The sequence below is a fragment of the Paramisgurnus dabryanus genome, chromosome 13, assembly GCF_030506205.2.
Source record: "Paramisgurnus dabryanus chromosome 13, PD_genome_1.1, whole genome shotgun sequence".
Taxonomy (NCBI): domain Eukaryota; kingdom Metazoa; phylum Chordata; class Actinopteri; order Cypriniformes; family Cobitidae; genus Paramisgurnus; species Paramisgurnus dabryanus.
In genome coordinates, this window is record NC_133349.1 from 16141538 (window position 1) to 16165741 (window position 24204).

A 24204-nucleotide genomic window follows, 5' to 3' on the forward strand; every position below is an offset into this window, starting at 1 on the left:
CATCCCGTTGTCAAAATTTCAGTGTCCATCACTGTAGTTCATCCAAAACAAACCAGAAATGAGACTCAAAGTGTTAAATACCGGAATTATTCCTTAAAATGTCAAATAAATCTCTGCTGTCCCCAGAGTACATAAGTGAAGTTTTACCTGAAAATATATCACAGATAATTTATAATAACATGTTAAAATTGCCACTTTGTAGGTGTGAGCAAAAATGTGCCGTTAGGGGGTGTGTCCTTTAAAATGCAAATGAGCTGATGAAATGCAAACACTGATCACAATAATGATGTTTTGTTGAAATTTAAACTCAATTGTGCTGTCAATTATTTTCTCTCTTTCTGCACTAAATGGCAGTACCGTAGGATAGTGCAGATTAAGGGGCGGTATTATTATAATAAGATTCCCCCTTCTGACATCACCAGGGGAGCCACATTTCAATGACCTAATTTTTTTACATGCTTGCAGAAAATGATTTACCAAAATTAAGTTACTGGGTTGATCTTTGTTGAAATTTTCTAGAATTATAGAAGCACTGGGGACCCAATTATAGCACTTAAAGCGTAACTAAACCCCTGGTCAGAGCCTGACTCCACCCACTGGAACATTTGAAAAATGCAAGAAAAGTGGGCAGATCCCAAGGAGATAGAGGGGACGAACTAAGTGTGTGTGGTGAGATCGTAATTAGGGCGTGGTGAGCTTGAACCTGCTTACGTCACGAGTTATTTCTTGGACCCAACATCCAATAGGAAAATTCAACTGCAGTAGCCACCGTTCAACCTGAAGAGGGCAGCACTCAGACGGTTTTACACCATATATTGTAGTATTGAAACACTTTATATCCAAATGTCAAAAAACTTACTAAAATCAATGAACAGCACTAATAAAGCATCATTCTTATAGATCATTAGCTAAAAAAAGTTGGTTAAGGGTTTAGTTACTCTTTAAACATGGAAAAAGTCAGATTGTCGTGATATGTCCCCTTTAAGGAAGACATCAATAATGCAGTAATTATGAAAATAAAGACACTGAATACAGCATATATTGAAATATATTTCATTAATTTACATAAATATTACATGAACACTAAGTTTTATAATTGCATATTGGTGTATAAAGGTAAACACAGTTTTGTAAAGTAAAAACATGAAACAAGCTTGTTTTTCCGTTAAGCAGAAAAATAACTTCTCCAGATGTGAAACAGACTGTCTCTCTCTCTCTCTCTCTCTCTCTCTCTCTCTCTCTCTATAAAAGGAGACACACACAGCCTGTGTGTGTGTGTGTGTTTGTGTGTGTGTATGGATGAGCTCAATCAGTCTAAGCTTCAAGTTAAAAGACATCAAGATTATAATTTTTCACAGGGATGAAAACACAATATAATTGCACAAAATAATTTCTATATTTCTGTAATGAAGACTCAGTGTTTCCGCTATATACATTCAACCGTGGCGGCCCGCCACTCCTAAAACATCCCCGCCACGCCTGCGGTTGTGGATAGAAGGGATACAGCAAACGAAATCTCGTTGGATGAGCACTGTTTTATCCTAATCCTTTAACCAACCCCAACTCTAAACACAAAATTTCACACGATTGTAGGATGTATTTGTATCTAATTTAGCCAGAACCGCTGTTTTCATCCTAATAATCCTACCTCCAAATCTAATCCTTAACTTTTCGGCATTTGCTGTATCCCTTCTAGACAAAACCCACAGCGGCAGCTCGCAAAAAAGCAACCGAAATGTCCGCTCTGCGAGACTGGCTGTCTAGAAATAAATTCCTTTCTGGATTTGCGTTGTTCACTCATTTATAAATAAATCTCCTAAAATATCATAATTTCTTCCATGGGTTTAGTTTCATGCACAAATAGATTTAAATCAACAGAGGATTATTAAGCTACGTTTCTGTTTTGAGAAATAATAATAAAATAAATAAGCCTATACGAAATATGTTGCACTTAAATAATTATTAAATTGACTAAACGAATAAAAAAGTATTTGAGTTTCTGTTCTTTTTTTGTGACGCGCTCTAAAACCAAACCAGCAGAAAGCACGTCATGTTTTTAATGATTATAAATAAGCACAAGGTTTTCTCCTTATTGTGAGTTTACACAAATAAAAATACATCATTTGAAGTTTCGAATGTTGTTTTACTTTTATCTTTATGACTATAAATTTAGGGTAATTTAAGCTGCAAGGTCATCACGCATATGATGTTCACCGGCGCATATCTACACCAACAACAGCGCAGGGCTGCGAGAAAAGACATTATTAAACTTTTGATTTAACATATTACGAGTTTTTTTGGACATTCATTTGGAATCACTGTACTCATATTATCAACTTATCTGGCCATTAGTTATTCAGTATAGGCTATAAGCGCAGCGCGCTGCTGACCGCTCAGCTGTCAGTCAATCGTCTGTGCTTTAGATCTACACTCACAAAGGTTCACATTAAATTATAAGATATTTGTCCAAAAACAAAAGGCTAAATACTGAATACTACTTATATGCGACTGCAAGACATTAATAGTCAAATCTGTTTGTAAGGAAACTTGCATTATTCCCGTGGAAGAGAAGAACGTTGGTAATAGAAACTTGAGGCAGACGGTGAGACTGTTTTATCTGTTTTCAGACGAAACAGCAGGGTCGGGGTACCCGCGGGTGAACCGCATAATATTTGATCTAACGGGTGTAATAGGCTATTCGCGTGTCATTTGTGTTGTAGATGCAGGTAGGGACTCAATAGACAAGAGTAAAATGCGGGTCTAACATCCAAGACCAAAATTCGACTCGTTTTTAAATTTCCCGTGCTTATTTGTGTTTAAGATCTGTCTGAAGACCGGTAAAGGTTTATATTTAACTGCGCGATTTGCGGTGTGACCGGCTCGGGGTCACAGTCTTTGTCAAATGGTACGGGTGTGAAATTGCTGCTGATGTCGGATAACTGGTCAGTTGTTCTGTCATTCACAGCGGGGCGGATTATCAAACAGGACTGCATGACTTTGTAACAGCTCTGTATGCTAAACACGAGGACGAACTTGCAATGCACACTACATTAAAACTACAATGAAATATCCGAACTACGTTTGTTGCTGTGTAACGTTTTTTTAAGAAAATACAGTTTAGATCAAACATAGAAAAGCAATATGCTATAAATATAAGGAAAAGTAAATGACAGCGTGAAAATTATAAAAAAATACATGTTAGTTTACTGTAGCCTATATTCTACATTAAACATTTTTTTTTACATGTATAATCATCATGGGCGCCCCCTGCCGCCACAGCTGAAAAAAATCCTAGAGGAAACACTGAGACTTTTGATTTTTCTACCTCTTCTCCCCAAGCACATCAGTGAAAAGTGAATACAATCCTACAGAAAGTGTTTTACCAAAACATCAACAACTGTCAGTTTTACTTTACTTAACAAGCACATACATTACAAGGCAATAATATAATAACGTTAATGAACACATCATTAACAAACACTTTATATAACAGTCATTTTTCATAACTACTCAAAGTTCTTACAAGGTGTGTTACCCATTAAACATCAACTCTACACTTAACACATAAGTGAGCATGTATCTCATTTTCCTATTTTACTGACACATGATAGACATAATATAAAATAAACACACGCAGACAATAGGCCTAGTAAGTGCTTGGAAATAGCCACACCTAAATCAAGCCTCTTTAAGTACTGTTGATCTCTGAATTTATGGCAGGTTTAAGACTTAAGACTCTCCAAGCCCACTTAAGATACAAATAAACTAGAGTGATATAAGAGTATTTGCAAAAAAAGCAATAGATGTCAGGCCACCTTGCCCATGGGAAATGGTCTGGTTTAGGTAATCAGAGATGAGAAATGTCCACTGAAAACATGATCCCATAAAACATTAAGCACAACAGGGATCTCCTGTGTGCTTGAAATGCTAGGGTCAAACAAACGAGAGTCCACACCCTCTCATTTTTGCACTACAGCAACATAAAAAAATCCAGAGGCCAGACAACAGTCAGTTATCCCCATAAGAGATTATTATTCATGGGGAAGCCAGACTTATTCTTTATGACTCACCCAAGGTCTAAACCATAGCAGGCTTCCTAAAACCCATTGTTCGAAGACTCAGTGCGTATGATAGGAAACTATTAAAGAGTCCATTTAGTTTATATTTGGGTGCATGACACGTGTGACTGTTTACAGTAAATAAATACTGCCAAGATGGGGGTCATTAAAACATATAAAAAATAATAATAAAGTGTTTTGTTAAAGGGCCACTAACCTAGCAGTTTTCAGGAATATAAATAGTAGAACCAGAACGTGTTTCTAAAGTTTTAGCTCAAAATACACCACAGATCTTTCATTATGTTCATTATGTTTCAGTATGTGTGTTTCTATAATGCAAAGAAAGATTCTGTTCCCCTTCCCATATGCAAAGTAGAGGGGCGAGCGTTTACACGTGTGCTTTGGACTACATCAAAACATGTGCGTCTGGTAGAGGAGTGAACTACACGCTCATAAGGCGGAGTCTGTGAGCAGTTATGGCTGGGGTGCAATCAATGTGACATCACAATGATAGGGGATCCCCAACAGCCTGTTGTGTGTGACTGTTGTAGTTTAAAGGAGATTACACAAAGAAGAACAGATGGATTTGTATAATAACTAGTGCTGCCTCACGATTAGTCGCGACTAATCGTTTGCAGAATAAAAGTTTTTGTTTACATAATATATGTGTGTTTACTGTGTATAATAAATATAATATATTTATATAATTATAAGAAAAACATGTATATAATAAATATTTATATTTATATTTATATATAATATAAATTATATATATTAATATAAACATGGACATACACATGCAAATATTTCTTAATTATATACATGCGTGAGTGTGTGAGTGTATATACATAATTATTATACACAGTACACCCACATATATTATGTAAACAAAAACTTTTATTCTGCAAATGATAAGTCGCGACTAATCGTGAGGCAGCACTTATAATAACAAGATGATTTTGCACACACACACTGGAAACTCATTTTCTAATAGAAACACATTTAAAAGTGCATTTTCTATAGGGGTAGGGCTGAAACAATTGACTTTTTTTATTGTTTTAGAAAAGAAGCTCTTAAAGGAGCATTTCACCCGTAGAAACATTAATCTTTATTGAAAGTGCGTCATATTTGTAGTCGAAATGTAACATACATTTCGAATTTGGTGCCTATTTGACTGAGAAAGGGAGTGTTTGTAGTCTCACCGCCTCAAAGATATTGGACTTCCTTCTTTCAATGATGCAAAAAAATTATGATTTTTACATCATTGAAAGAAGAAAGTGCAACAGTGATATCTGTATTTCTCCTGTATCAGTGGCAACTGAGAAAATTATGCATGACCATTCAAAAACATGACTGGGGTTCTAACTATACAAAGCTTAATGCAAATGGGTGAAGTGTCCCTTTAATACTACTTACAAGAAATGTTTGTGTAAAAAAATATATAATTATATATATTGTAAAGCTGCTTAGTTTTTGTTTACTATTTTTTTCTATTGAACAGAACAAAACAGAATATTTAAAAATGCTTAGAAAGCATTTGTGTGTAATCCGAGAGTGACCTGCTCAAAGTTCATTAAAACAACACTTTCAAATCAAATGCTGAAGTGATTTTTCTTTTTTATTTATTAGTTAGAGTATGTATAACTTAATGTTTTTACTAATTGAAAAGGCTGAATAATCATTCAAAACGTACTGATTAGTCGTTGAAATAATCGATGATTAGTCAATTAATCATTCCAATAATCAATAGATTACACTTTGGAAAAGGGAGTTGGGTCGACCACCAAAACACACTTGTAGCCAATCAGAAGTAGTGTGCGTGTCTACTGAACGATATTGTTGCTTGGGTTGCGCATGTGTGTGACGGGTCTATATAAAGATGGTTCAGATTCTATTGGGGTAGGGGCGCATTTGTTTAGGTGATTTCAAATGTCAACATTGGCTTTCAGAGATCATTGACCCTGCTAGGGATGCTCATATCAGTTAATTTCCCCGACAACCGTAGCTTCTAAACCGAACATTAACCGTTAACTTATAAGATTTTAATATGAAATTGTCATTGAGTAAAAATACAGTTGACGGTTGTCTGTGAACTAGTAAAAACAAAACACTTAACAGCAGCCACAGATCAACAACAGAACCAGGATTCATACATTATCAAATATTCACGCAACATTACCTTATTAAAAAGCACGCGATCGGTCCAGAGGATTAATATCCAAAAAGGGCAGACTGTCGCTGTTTCATCTACCACAGTGGTCATTTCTAAAGCAGGACGCTTTTAAGTTTTGCTTTTGCGTCGTCTTTCTCCGGTTGTGCAAAAAGAGAGAAGTTTTTGGTCAGGGTCAGAGGCCATCAGCGAACGTCTGTCCGGAAGTGCGCGAGACGGACCGTGTCATCTTGAGCGGACGCGCGCGCGTCTCCGTTCGGCTTCCAAACACGCATACAAATGATTTCTCATACAAATGATTACTTTATCAGACCGTCAGGGCAGCAATAATTTGTGTCATTTACAGGACATTCACAAATTAAAGATAGAAAAGTGGATAAATGTCTGTCGGGTTATGACGACACGCACAATGTATTAACAAATATTTTTAATTTTAACTGATAATGTCAATCGGTCATAAATTCTTACCTTCGGTTAACGGTTAAACGGTCAATGTGAACATCCCTAGACCCTGCCTTTAATCGATTAACAATATAATCGTTTGTTGCAGCCTGAGCTAGGGGGCTTTACACTGTGTATATGATGTTGTTAACTAGGGGAATGCTTTGTGTTTATTTGATAAATAAATGGCAGTGCAGCTGCCTCAGTTAACTATGAAGCATATTTACTTTACTTCAAGAGGGAACACATTTAAGGATAGCATCAGTAAGACAGAAAGTAAATAACATAAAATTAAACATTTACACAAAAACAGTAAAAAACAAACAAACGTAAAAATAAACATTAATTTGGCTGTGCCAATTTTTTCAAGTGGTAAGGTTAAACTATAAACATGCTGGCCGCTAAAGAGTTTTTTTTAAGTAGACACTAGTCTGTGTTAATGAAATGTAAACTCTACATGAAAATATTGCCAACATATAGTCACATATTTATCTGTCAACCCCCATTCCCCCAAAAAAACCCAGGTGTACATCAGTGTAACCACACACAGATTCAAAATATGAAAGCACCACCATTATACAGTATGCATTTAATCGAAGCATCGAGCACAAAAGCAGATACAGCAACTCATTTCAAACTACTACCTGCCTTATAAGACTGAGTATAAAAAGGAGTCAATAACTCCAAGATTCAATGGATTTAAAACCATTAAGCAGGGCCTTCCATTTTAATGAGCCAGTGATAAGGAAAGGGCATGGCATGTACAAAAAGCAGGAAAACCCTGTTTTGCATATTCAAAACACACTGTGCCAGCCTACTGTCCAACAGAAGTAAGCAAACAGATCCATCTGTGCTGCCTGTGGTTTCATCAGCACAGACAGAAAGAGAGAGAGATTGAGGGGGAGGGTCTATCAAATATGATGAGGGGATATTCCTTACATTATATAAACATATAACCAAACAAAATATTAAATCAATAAAAAAAATCAATGCTTTTAGATGGTTAGCCGGTTTCATTATGTAGTGCGCATACAGGAGTTTCATCAGCTGCCCCAGGTAAATATCAAATAAAAACTAAATTATATAGACCAGTGAGGTGTAGTAATATTTTGATAAAGAAAAACATAATGACCTTAATCTAAACAACATTATTGGACTAATCATTTGTATTACATACAGGAATCATAAATAATAATATTATTTGGAGGATCATTCAGCTTTTAATTCAATGGTTTGAATATGAAACACATATTTAATATTGTACACACACGCACGCACACAGATATAAAGCATACACATACTACATCCACTATAAGCACATTTGTCTGGGAGGCTGCAGTGATGCTTGATGCCATTTTCAAACAGCAGGCTTGAGATAAGGACCAAAGTAATTTACCTGCGAACATTTAAACTAAACAAATACAAAAACCCTCAATGCATCATTTATTATTAAAGTCTGTTTTCGGTACACTGTCGAAATAAACTCCATGTTTTCTAAAGCAAGTGGTACTCTGTTAACATATGCGAGCTAAGATTGCTAACACTTAGCTCAGGTAATGGCACCCCGAAAGCCTAAGCAAAGTTTATAAAAATATCTATCTAGATCTTTATAAGCACAAACACAAGTGATGTATTCGCGGGTGTTATCTCGTACCTTTGGCATCGCTGTTTTCCTGCAGGGTTTTAGCGGCAGACGTCCATATATCGCATCCCAACAGGCAGAGCACAATCACGGCAGAGCCGCTGCTGTCCGCCCCGCGCATTACTGCTGTTTACAGTCACTATGATTTCCTCAACAATGCGGATTGTCTATGCGACGCGAGGATTTAAAGCAGCGTTGCAGACGAGCTTCCCTGCCATAGTTTGATGTTATAGCAATTCTGCTCGTCATTGACACCGACGGGCGATTAGAAAAATCCACCGGTCAGCATCTCCATGTTGCCGCTGCTTTTTCCAACGCGGAGTTAACTCGAGGCAACGAAAGAAAGCCTGTGAACTCCGCCAGATTAACCATTTCAATACCAGTGACCGAAAGATACCCTGCTGTTCAACTGAAAAGGGGTATTTGTCTGCCATCTACTGTCTCATGATAAGAAATGCATGTAAAATCATAGTTGACTGAAGGGTGCACTTAAATTTCTTGATAAGCAAAAAGCAAAAATATTAAATATATATATATAATATATATATTTTATTAAGTGAGTTTATTCTTTAAACAAGTATTCGCCAGTGGGGTAAGAAAAAATGTACTTGAATTAAAGTTTATTAATTTCATCTGAAGCTAGAATTAAGTTTTATTTTTCTAATATATTGTGCTCTTATTTTGCAGTGGGTGACCATCTAGTTTTTTTTCTTGTCTTGTCTTTTTAGTGTGTTGTCCTTTTTTTGTACTTTTCTTTTGTTTATCTTTCTTTTTTTTGTCCAAGATAGGTATACCTGACACTATTTTGATTCTTGAAATGTTACCTTTTGGTTTGTTATGTCACTGAAAAAGGTTTTTTTTTTTTTTTTTTTTTTAAAAAGAAGTTTTAGTTTTCTTATCCCACTGGCAGATTTTTTTATTTGTTTTAAACATGAACTTAGTTAATTTTCATTTATTTTTTATCATATAACAAAAGTAATTGTATCTCAAAAATATTTTTAGATATTTATGGAAAAGAAAACATAATTTTTTTGCACTTTGCAATTACTTAAATTAATTATGAAATAATGCACTGTGAGCCATAAGCTACAGATTCAGGTGTTTTTGTATATAGTGGTAAATGCCAAAATAATTTTCCTATTGTAAATAAATAAAAAATGTATTTATCATTAGTAATATGTGTTACTAATGACTTCATTTAGACAACTTCAAAGATGATTTTATTTACTTTTACTTTTTTAACACCCAGATTCTAGATTTGCAAATAGTTGTATCTCGGCCAAATATTGTCCTATCCTAACAAACCATATCAATTTTATTTAGCTTATTTAGTTTTAAGGTGATGTATAAATTGTTATAAATCACAATTTATAAAAAATTACCATTATGACTGGTTTTGTGGTCCAGGGTCACAAAAACTCAAAGAGGTGTTGGAGAAATAATTACTGGAAATGGGCCTGTCTAGATTTGAATTTTTTTATTTCCAAATAGTGATTAATAGTGATTAGTAATGTCCTAACTTTATTGTGATCAGTTAAATGACATAAAATGTACCAAAATCTATACATTATAACCAATCAACTGGTACCCAGTGTACTATGTTCTTTGTAAAAATGGAACTTGAGCTTACTCTTCTTTCAATAGTACATTTAGCCCCCAATCTAGCATCTCTCCAAGTAAAATAATAAAAATACAATATATAATAATAAATATTTTACTCTTCAATAAAGCCACTTCTCATTAAGGTTTTTTTTGTTAATTTTTAATTTCAGATCTGTGTTAACAAAGTAGACAGGGTTACACATCATTCATACATTAAGACATTGATCATGTCCTTCCAGAGCACAATTTATGGCAAGATTGGTTGCCATATAACTTGCTTTCATTATGAATTTGGGATTTTTAAACAGTTCTTATATTATAAGTCCATGTATATATACTGAAAGGCATTTGTTGGCCTTGGTTGAGGTAAACATCCATATTAAACCAGTAAAAGAATGTTTGTTTTGTCATTTAAACAAATGGTATATTTTTGAACAGCAGCCTGAAAGACATTAATTTCCATCAGATGAAATAAACAGGCCTCACTGCATCTAACACACAGTATCTAGCTATGGATTTAAAGCATTAAAAAAACAAAACATTGTTATTTCATTTATTCAAAAAATGATTTCTGTCAGTCCATCAGTCTGACAAAAAGATGTTTTAACTTTATATACAAAACAACCCAAAATTAAGGTTAAAACCTTTTGGAGCCAGTGTACACACAAATTAACAAATTCCCCAAATTCCCAATATTGCACATATTTATATCTATTCATACATCCCCCCTGCATCTTTGTACTGGTTAAGCAATTCTTTATGTGCTTCAAAATGTAATCCACACATCATTGGCTAAATGCACGTATAGAAATGTGAGAGAAATGCTGTGAAACTAAAGGCCTGTGATGCAACAGACAAGCTTTGCAAAGGAAAAAGATTTGCTAAGACCTACAATAACTTAGTCAGCCACAGACCTTAAGAGAGAAATAAAAACTTTATGATTGTCATATTTATATTCAACATTTAGTTATCCTGCATTAAGAACTAGTTCAGTTCAGTTTAGTTCTGAACAATTTGCAAATATAATGTTTAATGTTAATGTGAAATTTAATTGGTTGTTGCTCTCATAAATAAACACTTTGAGTACCGAACAGAATTTGTGGAGTGACAACTGTATACTGAAGTGTGTATGTGATCAATGTGATGTGTAAAATGATACTGTGCTGAATCATGAGATCATACGATCTTGAGTTCTCTTGCTAATGTATAAATATACTTTGACAGAAACCAGCGCTGTTTCATCACAGTCCTCTCTTTAAGGAAGAACATGGAGCTGATCAGACAGTACATCTCAGTATGGGATTGTCCTTTACATTGAGATTGCATTGTTTAGCCTCCTAGTCTTGTACTGGTATCGAGCCATGTGGCTCTTTGGATATTGCAACTCGATCAAAGTGCAAAGTTCTGAGCTCTTTCTCCGTTTAAATAAAGCTTGAGGAATGTTTTTGAATGGTACTGTGGCCCAGCTCACAGAGACTGCAGTCCAGTGTGGGAGCTGTAGTTCATTTGGAGGCTTGGATCTGTAGTCTTTAATAACAAAGATGCCAAAAACCCTCACACAGCTCCATCATCTTCATGGTCATTCCTCCCATGGTCTGTTTAACATCATTTCTCATATCATCTTCTGTCATGCCTCTGTAGATTTTTCTGCAGTCAGCTGCTCTCGGTCAGAAATGTCATCGTCTTTGGGCGGCCGTGCCCGATCAAAGAATCCGCACTGAAAGAATGGAGCAGATGGGGTGAGAGAAAGAAATGGGGGGAACAGACATAAGAATACGATCCTTGTGATAACAGTCATTCCTTCCGTTGTTTTGTCTGCTAAAGCATTTGCACAGATGTGACCTGAAACACATTAGACACTGGCCCAAGACTGCTTTCAGTGGAGATCAAAGTAAATCAAATGATTTATGCATATAGTGTAAAATGAGATTTGAAAATGCTGTGTAAATTAAGACGAATTTTTTAATTTATTCGAAATCAGCAAACATTCAAACTGGCTTGAGTTCAGAAGTTTGTACAAAACCTGATCCATGATATCAGCATGATTCAAGAAAGTTTCAAAGACATTTCTGTGTGCTTCAATACAGGAAAATAAATCTGACCTTGTAAAAAATGTTACAAATTCTTTGTATTTCATAAATTTCCTAAAAAATGGCGGTATTTAAATTTGTACTTTTTTAAAATCTGGAACTAAGATTAGATAACATTTTCATCTCAAATGTTCAATGAGGTTTCAATATTTTAAAAAATCTTGATGAAATCTGCCAACAACCTATATGTACTTCACCACAAGAGGGAGCTATATCATTGAATTTAATGCATGTATCCTTCTCATACTACTAATTCATTCATGTCACACTAGCAATAAAATCTATCATGGTCCAAGGTAAACTATAATTAGGGGTGTCCAGCCAACCACAATGGATAAAACAATCTGGAGGGCTGCATTTCTGATATAGTCTACTCAAAATTGATTTTATTTTTAATTTAGCTTGTTGATATCTTTTTCCAGTGTTTAAAATGTTAACATAAATAAAAGAAACCAAGTTAATATACAATATGTAATAAATAAATTGAGGCTATTAATAGAATGTGCTTTGGCGGGCAACACACAGACTCTGTGCGGGCAACCTGGTGCCCGTTGGCACCATGTTGGAGACAACTGATGTAAAGCCACTATTGATTTATAAACTCTTATCAGCATCTCATTTCCTTTTATTCTGCAACCACACACATTCATCACTCATCAATATGCTCTGTGCATTGGTCTTTTTTTATACACGTTTTGTCTTAGACAAAATGTTAAATGCTTTCTAGTCACTTTGGATAAAAGTGTCTGCTAAATAAATAAATAAACATAATGTAAATCTAAATCAGGGCAGATCCCCTCCATTGGGACCCAATCAAGAGCCTGAGAACAGCCGGTAGACAAAACACTGATAACATCAAAAAACGGCTCATTAATGCCCAACAGCAAAAGCTTTTCCTCTCTTTCGTTCTCCTTGGCACTTTTTCATCAGTTTCTCACAACTTTCCTCAAACTTTCGTTGACTTCACTTCCTCCAACCCCCAATACCACTTCCTACTCCTGACCATCTCTTTTCCAATCTCTATCTCTAATAGCCATCTCTCATTTCGTCCACCCCCTGTAGTTCCTGTGTTTTGCTATTTCACTGAAGCAGAGACCAGAGACCTACTTTGCTTTTTTTGAGGAATTGCTCAAGCAAACACATGTCGAGACTGTACATTTGTTACTTGGCACACAAGCCTAGAGTGTTTGTTCATAGATGATGAATAAAAGTAAAAATGCTAACTATATGTAGTGATTACTTATTGGTGTGTGTGTGTGTGTGTGTGTGTGTGTGTTTGTACCTTCCACATTGCTAAGCTGAGCACAGCGAGCACCAGCAGTCCCAGTAGTATAGCCAGAATAATCACCCACAAGGGAATGGCAAAGGAAACGTCAGGAATCGCCCACACCACAAAGGTTCCGATCTTAAAAACACAAGCGCACATAAACATAGATATGTCATTAATATTTGACGAACACTGATGTAGCTTTGATATAGCACACTTAAATCAGTTTGACAGCTTCCTTGCTCTTATCGTCTCTCTGTCTCGTTTTATAATAGAATGGAACAGGAGCTTCTTATGAATCTTCTGTTTATTGTTATTATTTATTCATTTCCTTCCTTCTTTGTTGGCTTACTACTGATTCGCTGATTAAACCCAGCTAAGAAAAGGTAAAACACAAATGTTATTCTTACACGCTGGTCCTGAAGATGATGGTTTAGACATTGCTAGCAACACACTTATCTTTATTATTTCCTGTCGTCTTTCTATGCTCTTCTAAACAAGAAACTTATTTCTCACTTCCATGCTTCAGATTCCCACAAAATCTGCCTTAGCTTTCTTTATTGAAGCTAAACAGACTGAGCTTAGGAGTGTTTTTCAAGCTTAACCCCAAGTCATAATTCTTCCTTTATTTTCTCACACTAATCCTCATGCTCTCTCCTCTTTTGCTACTTTCCGCCATCTACACACACACACACACGCATATACACACGCACACACACACACACACACACACACACACACACACACACACACACACACACACACACACACATATACACAGGCACGCACACACATGCGTGCACACACAAACACGTAAACACACACATGTAAAACGCACAAACAAACTAAATGCGCAAGTTCAATTTGTTACTTTCTGTTATCCACACACTCTTACAAACACACACACACAAACGCACACACAAACACGCACATGCAAATACACACACGCAAAAACATGCACACACATACACGCAAACTAAATTTGCTACTTTCTGCTATCCACACACACTCACAAACACCCACACACATAAACGCACACACAAACACACACAAACATGCACATGCAAATACACACACAAACACACAGGCACGCAAACTAAATTTGCTACTTTCTGCTATCCACACAAGTACACACGCACACACGCACGCACGCACACACGCACGCACACACGCAAACTAAATTAGCTAATTTCTGCTATCTACACACATACACGTGCGCACAAACACACACATACACACGCATGCATACACACACAAACACACACGCAAGCAAACACACGCGCACACACAAAAACACATGCATACAAATTGTCTACTTTCTGCTATCCTCACACGCATGCACGCACACACACACAAACTTGCACACTTAAACACACATGCATACGCAAACACACAAGCGCAAACATGCACACACACGCAAACACGCACACAAAAAATACATTTGATTCTTTCTGCTATGCACACACATACACTCACACGCAAACACACGTACACGCGCACGCACACACATGTAAACGCACACGCGCACACACAAATGCAAAACACACAAACATGCACACACATATTTGCTACTTTCTGTTATCCACACACAAGTACACACAAACACGCAAACATGCACACACATGCAAACAAAATTTGTTAATTTCTGCTATCCACACACGTACACATACTGTGCCCAAACACACACACACACACACACACACGTACACACGCATGCACACACAAACACGCACAGACAAATTGTCTACTTTCTGCTATCCTCACAAACATGCATGCACACACAAACTTGCACACTCAAACACACATGCACACGCAAAGACACACACGCAAACACACAAGCGCAAACATGCACACACATGCAAACATGCACACACAAACACGCAAACTAAATATGAAACTTTCTGCTATCCACATACACGTACACTCACACAAACACACACATACACTCACACGCAAACACAAACGCACAAAACACACACCCATGTACACGGGCACGCACACACACACATATGCAAACACACACATGCAAAACACACAGCAACACACAAAGCACACATACATGCAAGCACGCACATGCACAAGCAAACAAAATGTGCTACTTTCTGCTATCCACACACATGCACGCACAAACACACACACAAAAACAAGCACTCAAATGTACACACACGCAAATACACATACAGTATACGCACATGCATGCAGGCGCAAGCAAACAGGAACACACAAACACGCACACACACGTCAGTGATACTCACTGATTTGCTTTGTTGTGGAAGTGTATGCACTTTGATCCGATACGGCATGTCTGTCACTTGGTAAGACACTGTTGAGTTCAGCGTGTAGTGGTCATTCTGTCTCTGCGAGGGGAAAACGTTGGATTATCGTAAATACAACACACATGGAAACATCCCTGAAAGCAGAGGATGGAGACCGGCAGATCAACATTAACAGAACGCACATGCTGACTGTATATGCATTGACTATGTGCTGGGTTGTAATGGCTTCAGCATGAATGTGGCTTACAGGGAAGCAGTGGTAAAACGTGAAATCCTTTCAACAAAGATCACGAGTAACGCACACACACAGGCATGCATGGAGCACTTCCATTCTTGGGACATGCTCTTGTACTTGACACTAGCTTTTCTGGACCTTCTCTGGAGATGAAAGGCATCGCTTTCTGGCGAGGTCGGGGTTTGTGGAGTCATGTGAGCAGATCTGGACTCTGAACTACACGAGAATAGATGATGATGTCATCTCATCTGACACAGCCCTAATGTCTTAGCATACGGTACAGTACTCATCTCTGTCATGTTCAGAGGGGAAAGGGTGGGTCTAAACGAAATGCTGTTAGGATACTTTCTTTTAAGAGAAGATCAGAGAGCAGACGAGAAGAAGGGAGGACTTTGTTGGTGCAAATCATGGCCAATGTAAATGCCCTTTAACAGGAGCCTTTGATCACGCAGTGATTTAAGAAGTGAAATCCCCTCAGCATGAAGCTGGACTTTACATGTAAACCATCAAGATAACAGCTAAAGACACTGAGACAGTTTACATGGTGAATGGATATTCATGGCCTAGTTTCCACACTGCAACCTTCTTTGCGATAAGACATCATAGTCATGCTAAAAAGACCAGCTCAGGTGGTCACCAGCATATCTATACGTTACATTTTTGTGACAGCAAGAAAATAAATACCTGCAAGAATGTGTGAGCCCAGAGTCGAGATCTGAATTTGATCACTGCACTTTGCCCTCGATCCAAACGATCCACAATGCACTCCACCATTAGGCAAATGACATTAGAGCAGTTCTGCACACAAGCACACACATAATTAGACATATGGCAAATGTTTGAGATGCTATTTTATATTTCTCTTTCATATCATGTACAGAAACTTAAATCTTCTTTCTGTCATAACTGTTCATGCAGTGTGCTGTGCAGAAGGTGAATGCCTTTCTAACTTTCATTAGTTACATTCACAGTGCTGAGTAACAGTGTGTACATGTGCTGGTCATATAATAAGTATATCATCAAAAAGTTGCTTTATTTCACTAATTCCATTCAAAAAGTAAAACTTGTATATTATATTCATTCATTACACACAGACTAATATATTTCAAATGTTTATTTCTTTTAATATTGATGATTATAACTGACAACAAAGGAAAATCCCAAATTCAGTATCTCAGAAAAGGCTTTTAAATGGTCTCTCAGTCTAGTTCTGTAGGCTACACAATCATGGGGAAAACTGTTGACTTGACAGTTGTCCAAAAGATGTGGCTGGCTGTTCACAGAGCTCTGTGTCCAAGCACATTAACAGAGAGGCGAAGGAAAGGAAAAGATGTGGTAGCAAAAAAATGTACAAGCAATAGGTATAACGAGTGATGCACCGATGTGAAACCATCGGCATATCGGCAATAGCACGAGAAAAGCCGATACCGATTGTTTATTAATTAACTGCATCAAGAAATCCATTATATGTAAAAAATGAGTTAATGTTGTTAATAAAAGAAATGCTGAATAGCAAAAACCAACTTTGAAGGTTTTCATGCTGTCTTATTATATTTGTTTTAGCTTAATTTGTGCCTCTCTTATTATGTTGGTCAGTTGAATGTTAATTAGATCCAATCCATGTTCAGTAATAGACCAACTGTAAAGTATTGTATACAAGTGTTTAATTTCGGTATTGGCATTGGTATCGGCCAGAAGTTGTCTGTTTAAATCGGTATCGGACAAAAAAAAAACTATCGGTGCATCCCTAGGTATAACCGCACCCTGGAGAGGATTGTGAACCAAAAACCATTCAAAAATGTGGGGGAGATTCACAAAGAGTGGACTGCAGCTGGAGTCAGTTCAAGAACCACTACACACAGATGTATGCAAGACCTGGGTTGCAGCTGTCGCATTCCTTGTGTCAAGCCACTCTTGAACAACAGACAGCGTCTCGCCTGGGCTAAGAGGTTCAGTGTAAAGTTTCCACAGTCAGTGATGGTCCACATGTCATCTGCTGGTGTTGGTCCACTGTGTTTTCTGAGGTCCAAGGTCAATGCAGCCGTATACCAGAAAGTATTACAGCACCTCATGCTTCCTGCTGCTGACCAACTTTATGGAGATGCAGATTTAATTTTCCAACAGGACTTGGCACCTGCACACAGTGCCAAAGCTGCCAGTACCTGGTTTCATGACCATGGTATCCCTGTTCTTAATTGGCCAGCAAACACACCTGACCTTAACCCCATAGAAAATCTATGGGGTATTGTGAAGAGGAAAATGCGATATGCCAGACCCAACAATGCAGAAGAGCTGAAGGCCACTATCAGAGCAACCTGGGCTCTCATAACACCCCTGATCGACTCCATGCCAAGCCGCATTGCTATAAATCAACTTTTTGATGATATTCTAATTATATTACCAGCAACTGTATTTATACAATTATATGTCCCCTTTAAATTATACAAATGTACTGTTTTCTGCACTTAGCACTATGAATAACAGATATTAAGCTATTTTAAACAAATTATCCTGTTTGAACGTAGTATATTTAAACTTGATTTGTTTATGTGACTAGATGATCTCTGACCTATCTTATCTTTTTTTTCTTGAGGTGTGATGGACTTTGACTATTAAGACCAGCTGTTCTTCATACACATAATACAACCCCCTGAAGAGAGGCTTCAAGAATGACAATAAGCATAATATGAATTACCTGTTGTGAGATTTACAGGTTAACTCACCCTTTGAGGTCAACATAGGTCCTCATAACATGTCAAGAACAACATAAAAGCCTATCTGTCACATCTACAACACTGTTCCCACAGGGCACGTATCTATGCGGTTAAGATGATGTGTGATTTAAGATACCGGTGAGTGTCTATGAGCTAGTGTTTTATGCGTGTATACCAAGATCTTGCTTTTGTAGCTCTGTGCCGTAGAAACAGATCGTCTGTGGCGCGTCGGACCGCTGCTGTTCCTCAGAAATCCCAGTAATTCTGGAGTGTCCTGCAGTGTGGAGGTCTATGTGTTCAAGAGAGACATAGCATTACATATACATTTATTCATTTAGCAGATGCTTTTGTCTTATAAATGAGGAAGCATTCATCATTTTGCCTTAAAGAAAAACACCACGGTTTTTCAATATTTTTCATTGTGTTCTTACCTCAGCTTAGACTAATTAATACATATCTATTTTTTAATGCGTGCACTTTTAATCTTTGTACAGCGCCTTGTGAATGTGTTAGCATTTAGCCTAGCCCCATTCATTCCTTAGGATCCAAACAGGTAAGAATTTAGAAGCCACCAAACACTTTCATATTTTCTGTATTTTTACATGAAGACTGTTACATGAAGAGTTACACGAGGAAGTATGGTGGCACAAAATAGGACTTTTGTTTGGAGCCATAGGAATGAATGGGGCTAGGTTAAATGCTAACACATTCAAGAAGCGCTGTACAAAGATTAAAAGTGCACATTTTGAAAAAAGATACGTATGTATTAATTCATCTAAGTTGAGGTAAAATCATAGTAAAATATTGAAAATGGTGGTGTTTTCCTTTAAGAAGTATACAGTGGAAAAATAATATATATATATATATATATATATATATATATATATATATATATATATATATATATAATTTTAATCTGATTGATGACACATACAGGGCCCTGTTTGTAAAATACAGGCTAAAGTTTCATAATCTTATTATGAGATTAGGAGCATCAAAGTTTGATTCAATTTTACATTGATTTCAATCTTTGACATGACCTTACACAGGTATCAAGGTTATATTTTTACAGAATGTTCTTTACATTATGTAGGATGTTTTAATGTGGAAAACAGTGAATCAAAAAACTGACTTTAGCTCTGTTTTCGCAGGAAAGAGCTCTAATATCAGTCCAGGTGGTTAAAATTCTGAACTCAGCATGAACACAGATCAGTTACAAGGCAAAGAGACTTAACACAGGAGTTGTGATGCTTTGTAATGACAGCCCATGAAATCCGAAGAGCTTTAATAAAGTCCAGTTAAAAGAACAGACATGTCAGAGTCAGTCCAACACTTTCTTTGTTCAAAAATAAACATTTTATTTGAGGCTCATTAGTAAAAGATCACAGAAACCTGAGATTAATAACAAGGAGAGACAGAGAGCAAGACTGGAGTCTGGAGAGAGATGAAGCAAATAAGGATAATGAATTCATATAATTAGCACTGTGAGTATGAGGTAAGATGTTAAATGGGAAAAGGACTTTATGCAATTACATTTATGCATTTGGCAGACACTTTATCTGAAGCGACATACAGTTCATTACGAAGAATACACTTATCATTGCAGTATGTGTGTTCCCTGGGATCAAACCACTGATCTATATAAATGACTGGATTGCGCATGACGTCACACTTGTGAAGCCACCGCGCCGCCATGTTGGTATACCCAAACGTTCTATTAATTCAATGGACGTTATAAGATTTTAATGATAAAACATCACTTTACTCGTCTTTGTTTTTATAGGTGAACTTACCCTGTACATTATTACAACACAAACGTCCAAAGCATGTAAATAGTTATTTACTGAAAGTTTTACATTTTGCGTTTTAATCAGTTATTATACATTCATCTTTATTACATATTCAGATCAGCAGACAGACCGCAGCATATTTAGTATTAATGACAATATAAACGTGCTCATTCTGAAATCTAAATAAATAATCATGCTTTGAACCGTATGTGCATGCAATAATTTGCTAGTTTTGTAATTATGTTATATAAACTTACAAGTAACCTAAACTTATTTAGAGAAATAACACTGACCGTCACAGTGTAGCTGAATGTCAAAAAAAACTTTATTTATACCGGTGTCATTAACAAATGCAACAGACACACTCACCTTAACGTTTTTTTATAAATCCATTATCCTGCCCAATTAAAACATAAACATTGCAAATAACACCAGAATTAACAGATAATTAACGTACACATATCCTAAAAATTAACCTTGTGTAACTGATACGCTGTAAAGGGGGTACATTTTGATCATGATTTTGAATGGAAGTCAATGACGCTCTCTGCCGGTTGGGTATACCAAGATGGCGGCTCGAACTCTGCGCTGGCTTCACCTCACGCAGTTACGTCAAGCGTTCTATGCGCAATCCAGTCATTTATATAGATCAGTGGATCAAACCCACAATGCTCTACTATTGAGCTAAAGGAACACTGTTAAAGGAGTAGTTCACACAAAATTGAAAGTTGTGTTATAATTTACTCACATGTCATTCCAAACCCTTTCTGACTTCCTTACTCCCATAAAAATAAAAAAGTTTTACATTAAATCATTGTGAATACATTTTTATGACACATCTGTTCATGAATCAAAAGGCCGCTTTTCCATTGCATACTACCCCATGGTTTGGTTTGGGTCAGGTCAGCTTACTTTTGGGAACTTTTCCGCTGGGTTCAGTTCGTAGTACACAATACTTTTTTAAGTACCACCTCGTTTGGGGTTTCAATCGACCCAAGCTGATACCAAAACGTGCTGCGAAAACACTGTAGATCACTGATTGGTCTGAGAGAATTCCCACTACCAGTGTCATTGCTATAATGTAAAGATTAGCTTTACCTTCATGCTAGCTTGCGCTGTCTTGTGTAAACCTGTTATCATCTGTGCTTTGTGTAAGTTCCCAAACTCCCTTTTAGCGATGAAAAACATCCACCGGTTGTGAATCAGGAACACCATAACAATTTTTTTAGACTTGCAGTTTCTGGCGACACATTCGTGACGCGTACGTTCAAATATATGCTTAAATGCAACTTAAATGAGGCTCAGTGGAGCGCGTCGACCAACGCCACGGGTGTTTGTACAGAAACTGTCATGTGAGACAATTGTAGTAATAAACGCGATGTGTAAACATCTATTTGTGGTGGTCAATTTTAATTTTGTGGCAGACTGAGAAATAAATAAATGTATGGGAATGTACAACGACGCTCTCAAATGTATGATGCCACAGCAGTAGGCAGCGCAAATATAACGACACGCCTATAATCCCTCCCACTCCGAAGTGTTACTAAACTTGATGGAAAAGCTAACCAAGCCAAAGTGAGGTGAGCTGAACCGACCTGAACCAAACCAAACCATGGGGTACTATGCAATGGAAAACCAAAACTGACTAATAATTCACTTGGAGCAGAAACAGTGCATTTGGGGTAAAGATTTTTGGTAAATCCAAAACAACATTTCTCTCACACAAAGCTACTGAATAGCATTAAAACTCAAATGGGTCACTTTTGTTACTTTAATCGTGCTTTTAGCATTTTAATGCTTGACAGCCCCAATCCTTATACTGTTATAGTGAATAGAGTGACCAGTGTATTATTTTTATAAATAAATATATTTATATTTTATTAGGGGCCTTTTTTGTGCCTTTATTTGAACAGGATAGTGGAGAATTGATAGGAAATTATTGGGTAGAGATAGGGGAGTGGGATTGGCAAAGGAACATCGAGAGACGGGAATTGAACTTTGGTCACCATGAGCATGCTGGCACTCGGCCCACTAACCGCAGCCCTATTGGTGCCATCAGTGACCAGTATATTCCTCAGAAATGTACTTTTGGTGTACAATGGAAAAAGAAAGTCAGGCTGGTTTGGAACAACATGAGGGTAAATAAATGATTGCTTTTTCCAGTTGTATGCAGTTTGGAAACTGAGGGGTCATAGAGAGCGGCTAAGATCCCATCTGCATTTAGAAAGATATTCAGGTCTTGTCTGTCTTTAGGAATGAAACCCTCAGGGAGAAAAGCAAGAAAGATTAGATTAGGATAGTGTGATAGAGCAAGTTTGTATGTGCTACCTCTAACTCCAGTGGGTTGAGAGAGCCATTGACACTACAGTGAACAGGTCCATCGGTTATGATCTGAAGGGCATACAGGAGATGCTCTTTACGGTACTGACTGGGCCAGCCAACCTTTAACACAGTTCTGCTTATTGCACTTGGACCCTTATTATGTAACTGACACCGAGGAGAGAAAAACAGAAACAACTGGTTAGACAATTGAATCAGACTGGTCTAAAATAAAAATCATTGATGTTTCATGTCCTGCAGTATTGGCATAAAACCCATACTTTAAAGAAACACGGCGACTTTTTGGGACTTCATCTTATTCACCGTATCCCCCAGAGTTAGATAAGTCCATACATACCTTTTTCATCTCCGTTAGCTAACCTAGCTTAGCACAAAGACTTGAAGTAAATGGCTCCAGCTAACATACTGCTCGTGTCCAAATAACAAGGTCATATGAGACACAGCCATCTTTTAACCGTATAAATGTGTCTCATATGACCTTGTTATTTGTACACCCTGTGACTATCCAAATCACAACATATAAATAGGAAAATGTTGGCAGTATTTTGTCACTTATATTGGGAGCAGTATGTTAGCTGGAGCAATTTACTTCCAGTCTTTGTGCTAAGCTAGGCTAGCGATGGGTGCGTCAGACAGAGTTACGGGACGCACAGATGAAAAGGGTTTGTATGGACTTATCTACCTCTGGGGGATACGATGAATAAGCTAAAGTCCCAAAAAGTCGCAGTGTTCCTTTAACTGAGGTATTTGTAATACTGCAAGACAACTACAGGTAAAATCTTAAATTCCTCTACCCAATTGATTTCCTAAATAATTTACATAATAAAGGTAGTAAATTATTATTAATTAGTAACTACTTATATAAAAATATAAATGTATTATATTAGTTAATATAAAAGCAAAACACTTTTTGCTATGTTACTGTAGTAAAACTACATTTTACTATAAATTTTCTCAAGGGTTGTTGTTGAAGCCAAGTACATTTTATACGGTTCATTTTGTATTCAGTATAAAAAAAGAATTTACATGAATTGCTGAACATTAAATTAATTGAAATCAGACACTCTTGGCTAGCATTAGCATTAGCAGAAGACGACGGAGTTAAAGCAGCTCCTAACAGGAAGCATCTGTAGAGCGTCTGGCCAACATTACAGCCAATTAAAGCATTAATAGCCGCAGGACAGATGCAGTTTAGTGAGGCCCTCTCATAGCAAAAAGAGGCCAATAGACATCACAAAAACAAACATCAAATAAACTTTTTTTAGCAGCAGTTTTTTTGCTGAATGCAAATTACTCCACAAGGAAATATTACTTCTATAATATATTTTTTTCTTATAATATATTAGTCCGGTGGTCTTAGGTTTAGTGGTCTTGTTTTGTATTTGTGTAAGTGTGTCTGCGTTTATTCATTACCTCATATATGTGTTGGACCTGAGGGCCAACATCATCCTCTCTCACAGGTTTCTCCTTGGGCTCCCATCGAGGGAAAGGTAGAACAACCTGAGCTGGGTGAGACACACTGAGATAAAGAAATACAGGATGATGAGGGATGATGGTCATTATATGCTGTTATAAGATG

At 36.9% G+C, this 24204-nt stretch overlaps 2 protein-coding genes across 3 annotated transcripts in view; both read right to left on the reverse strand.

Annotated features, from left to right (window-relative positions):
• fam171a1 (family with sequence similarity 171 member A1) overlaps positions 1-8696 on the reverse strand; it is a 34393-nt gene extending 25697 nt beyond the window's left edge. The window contains exon 1 of one of the 2 annotated variants that reach the window (XM_065298132.2): positions 8324-8696. In XM_065298132.2, coding sequence (XP_065154204.1) covers positions 8324-8432 — 109 coding nt within the window. In that variant the 5' untranslated portion in view covers positions 8433-8696. The remainder of the gene's footprint in view (positions 1-8323) is intronic. The other variant, XM_065298134.2, reaches the window with a different exon arrangement.
• A 1329-nt stretch (positions 8697-10025) lies between these two features.
• itga8 (integrin, alpha 8) overlaps positions 10026-24204 on the reverse strand; it is a 72440-nt gene continuing 58261 nt past the window's right edge. Inside the window, exons 24-30 of the mRNA XM_065298129.2 lie at positions 24039-24144; positions 22614-22772; positions 18671-18784; positions 16466-16579; positions 15526-15627; positions 13286-13408; positions 10026-11630 (exon numbers count right to left, since the gene is read on the reverse strand). Of these exons, the coding sequence (XP_065154201.1) occupies positions 11541-11630; positions 13286-13408; positions 15526-15627; positions 16466-16579; positions 18671-18784; positions 22614-22772; positions 24039-24144 (808 nt within the window). The 3' untranslated portion in view covers positions 10026-11540. The remainder of the gene's footprint in view (positions 11631-13285; positions 13409-15525; positions 15628-16465; positions 16580-18670; positions 18785-22613; positions 22773-24038; positions 24145-24204) is intronic.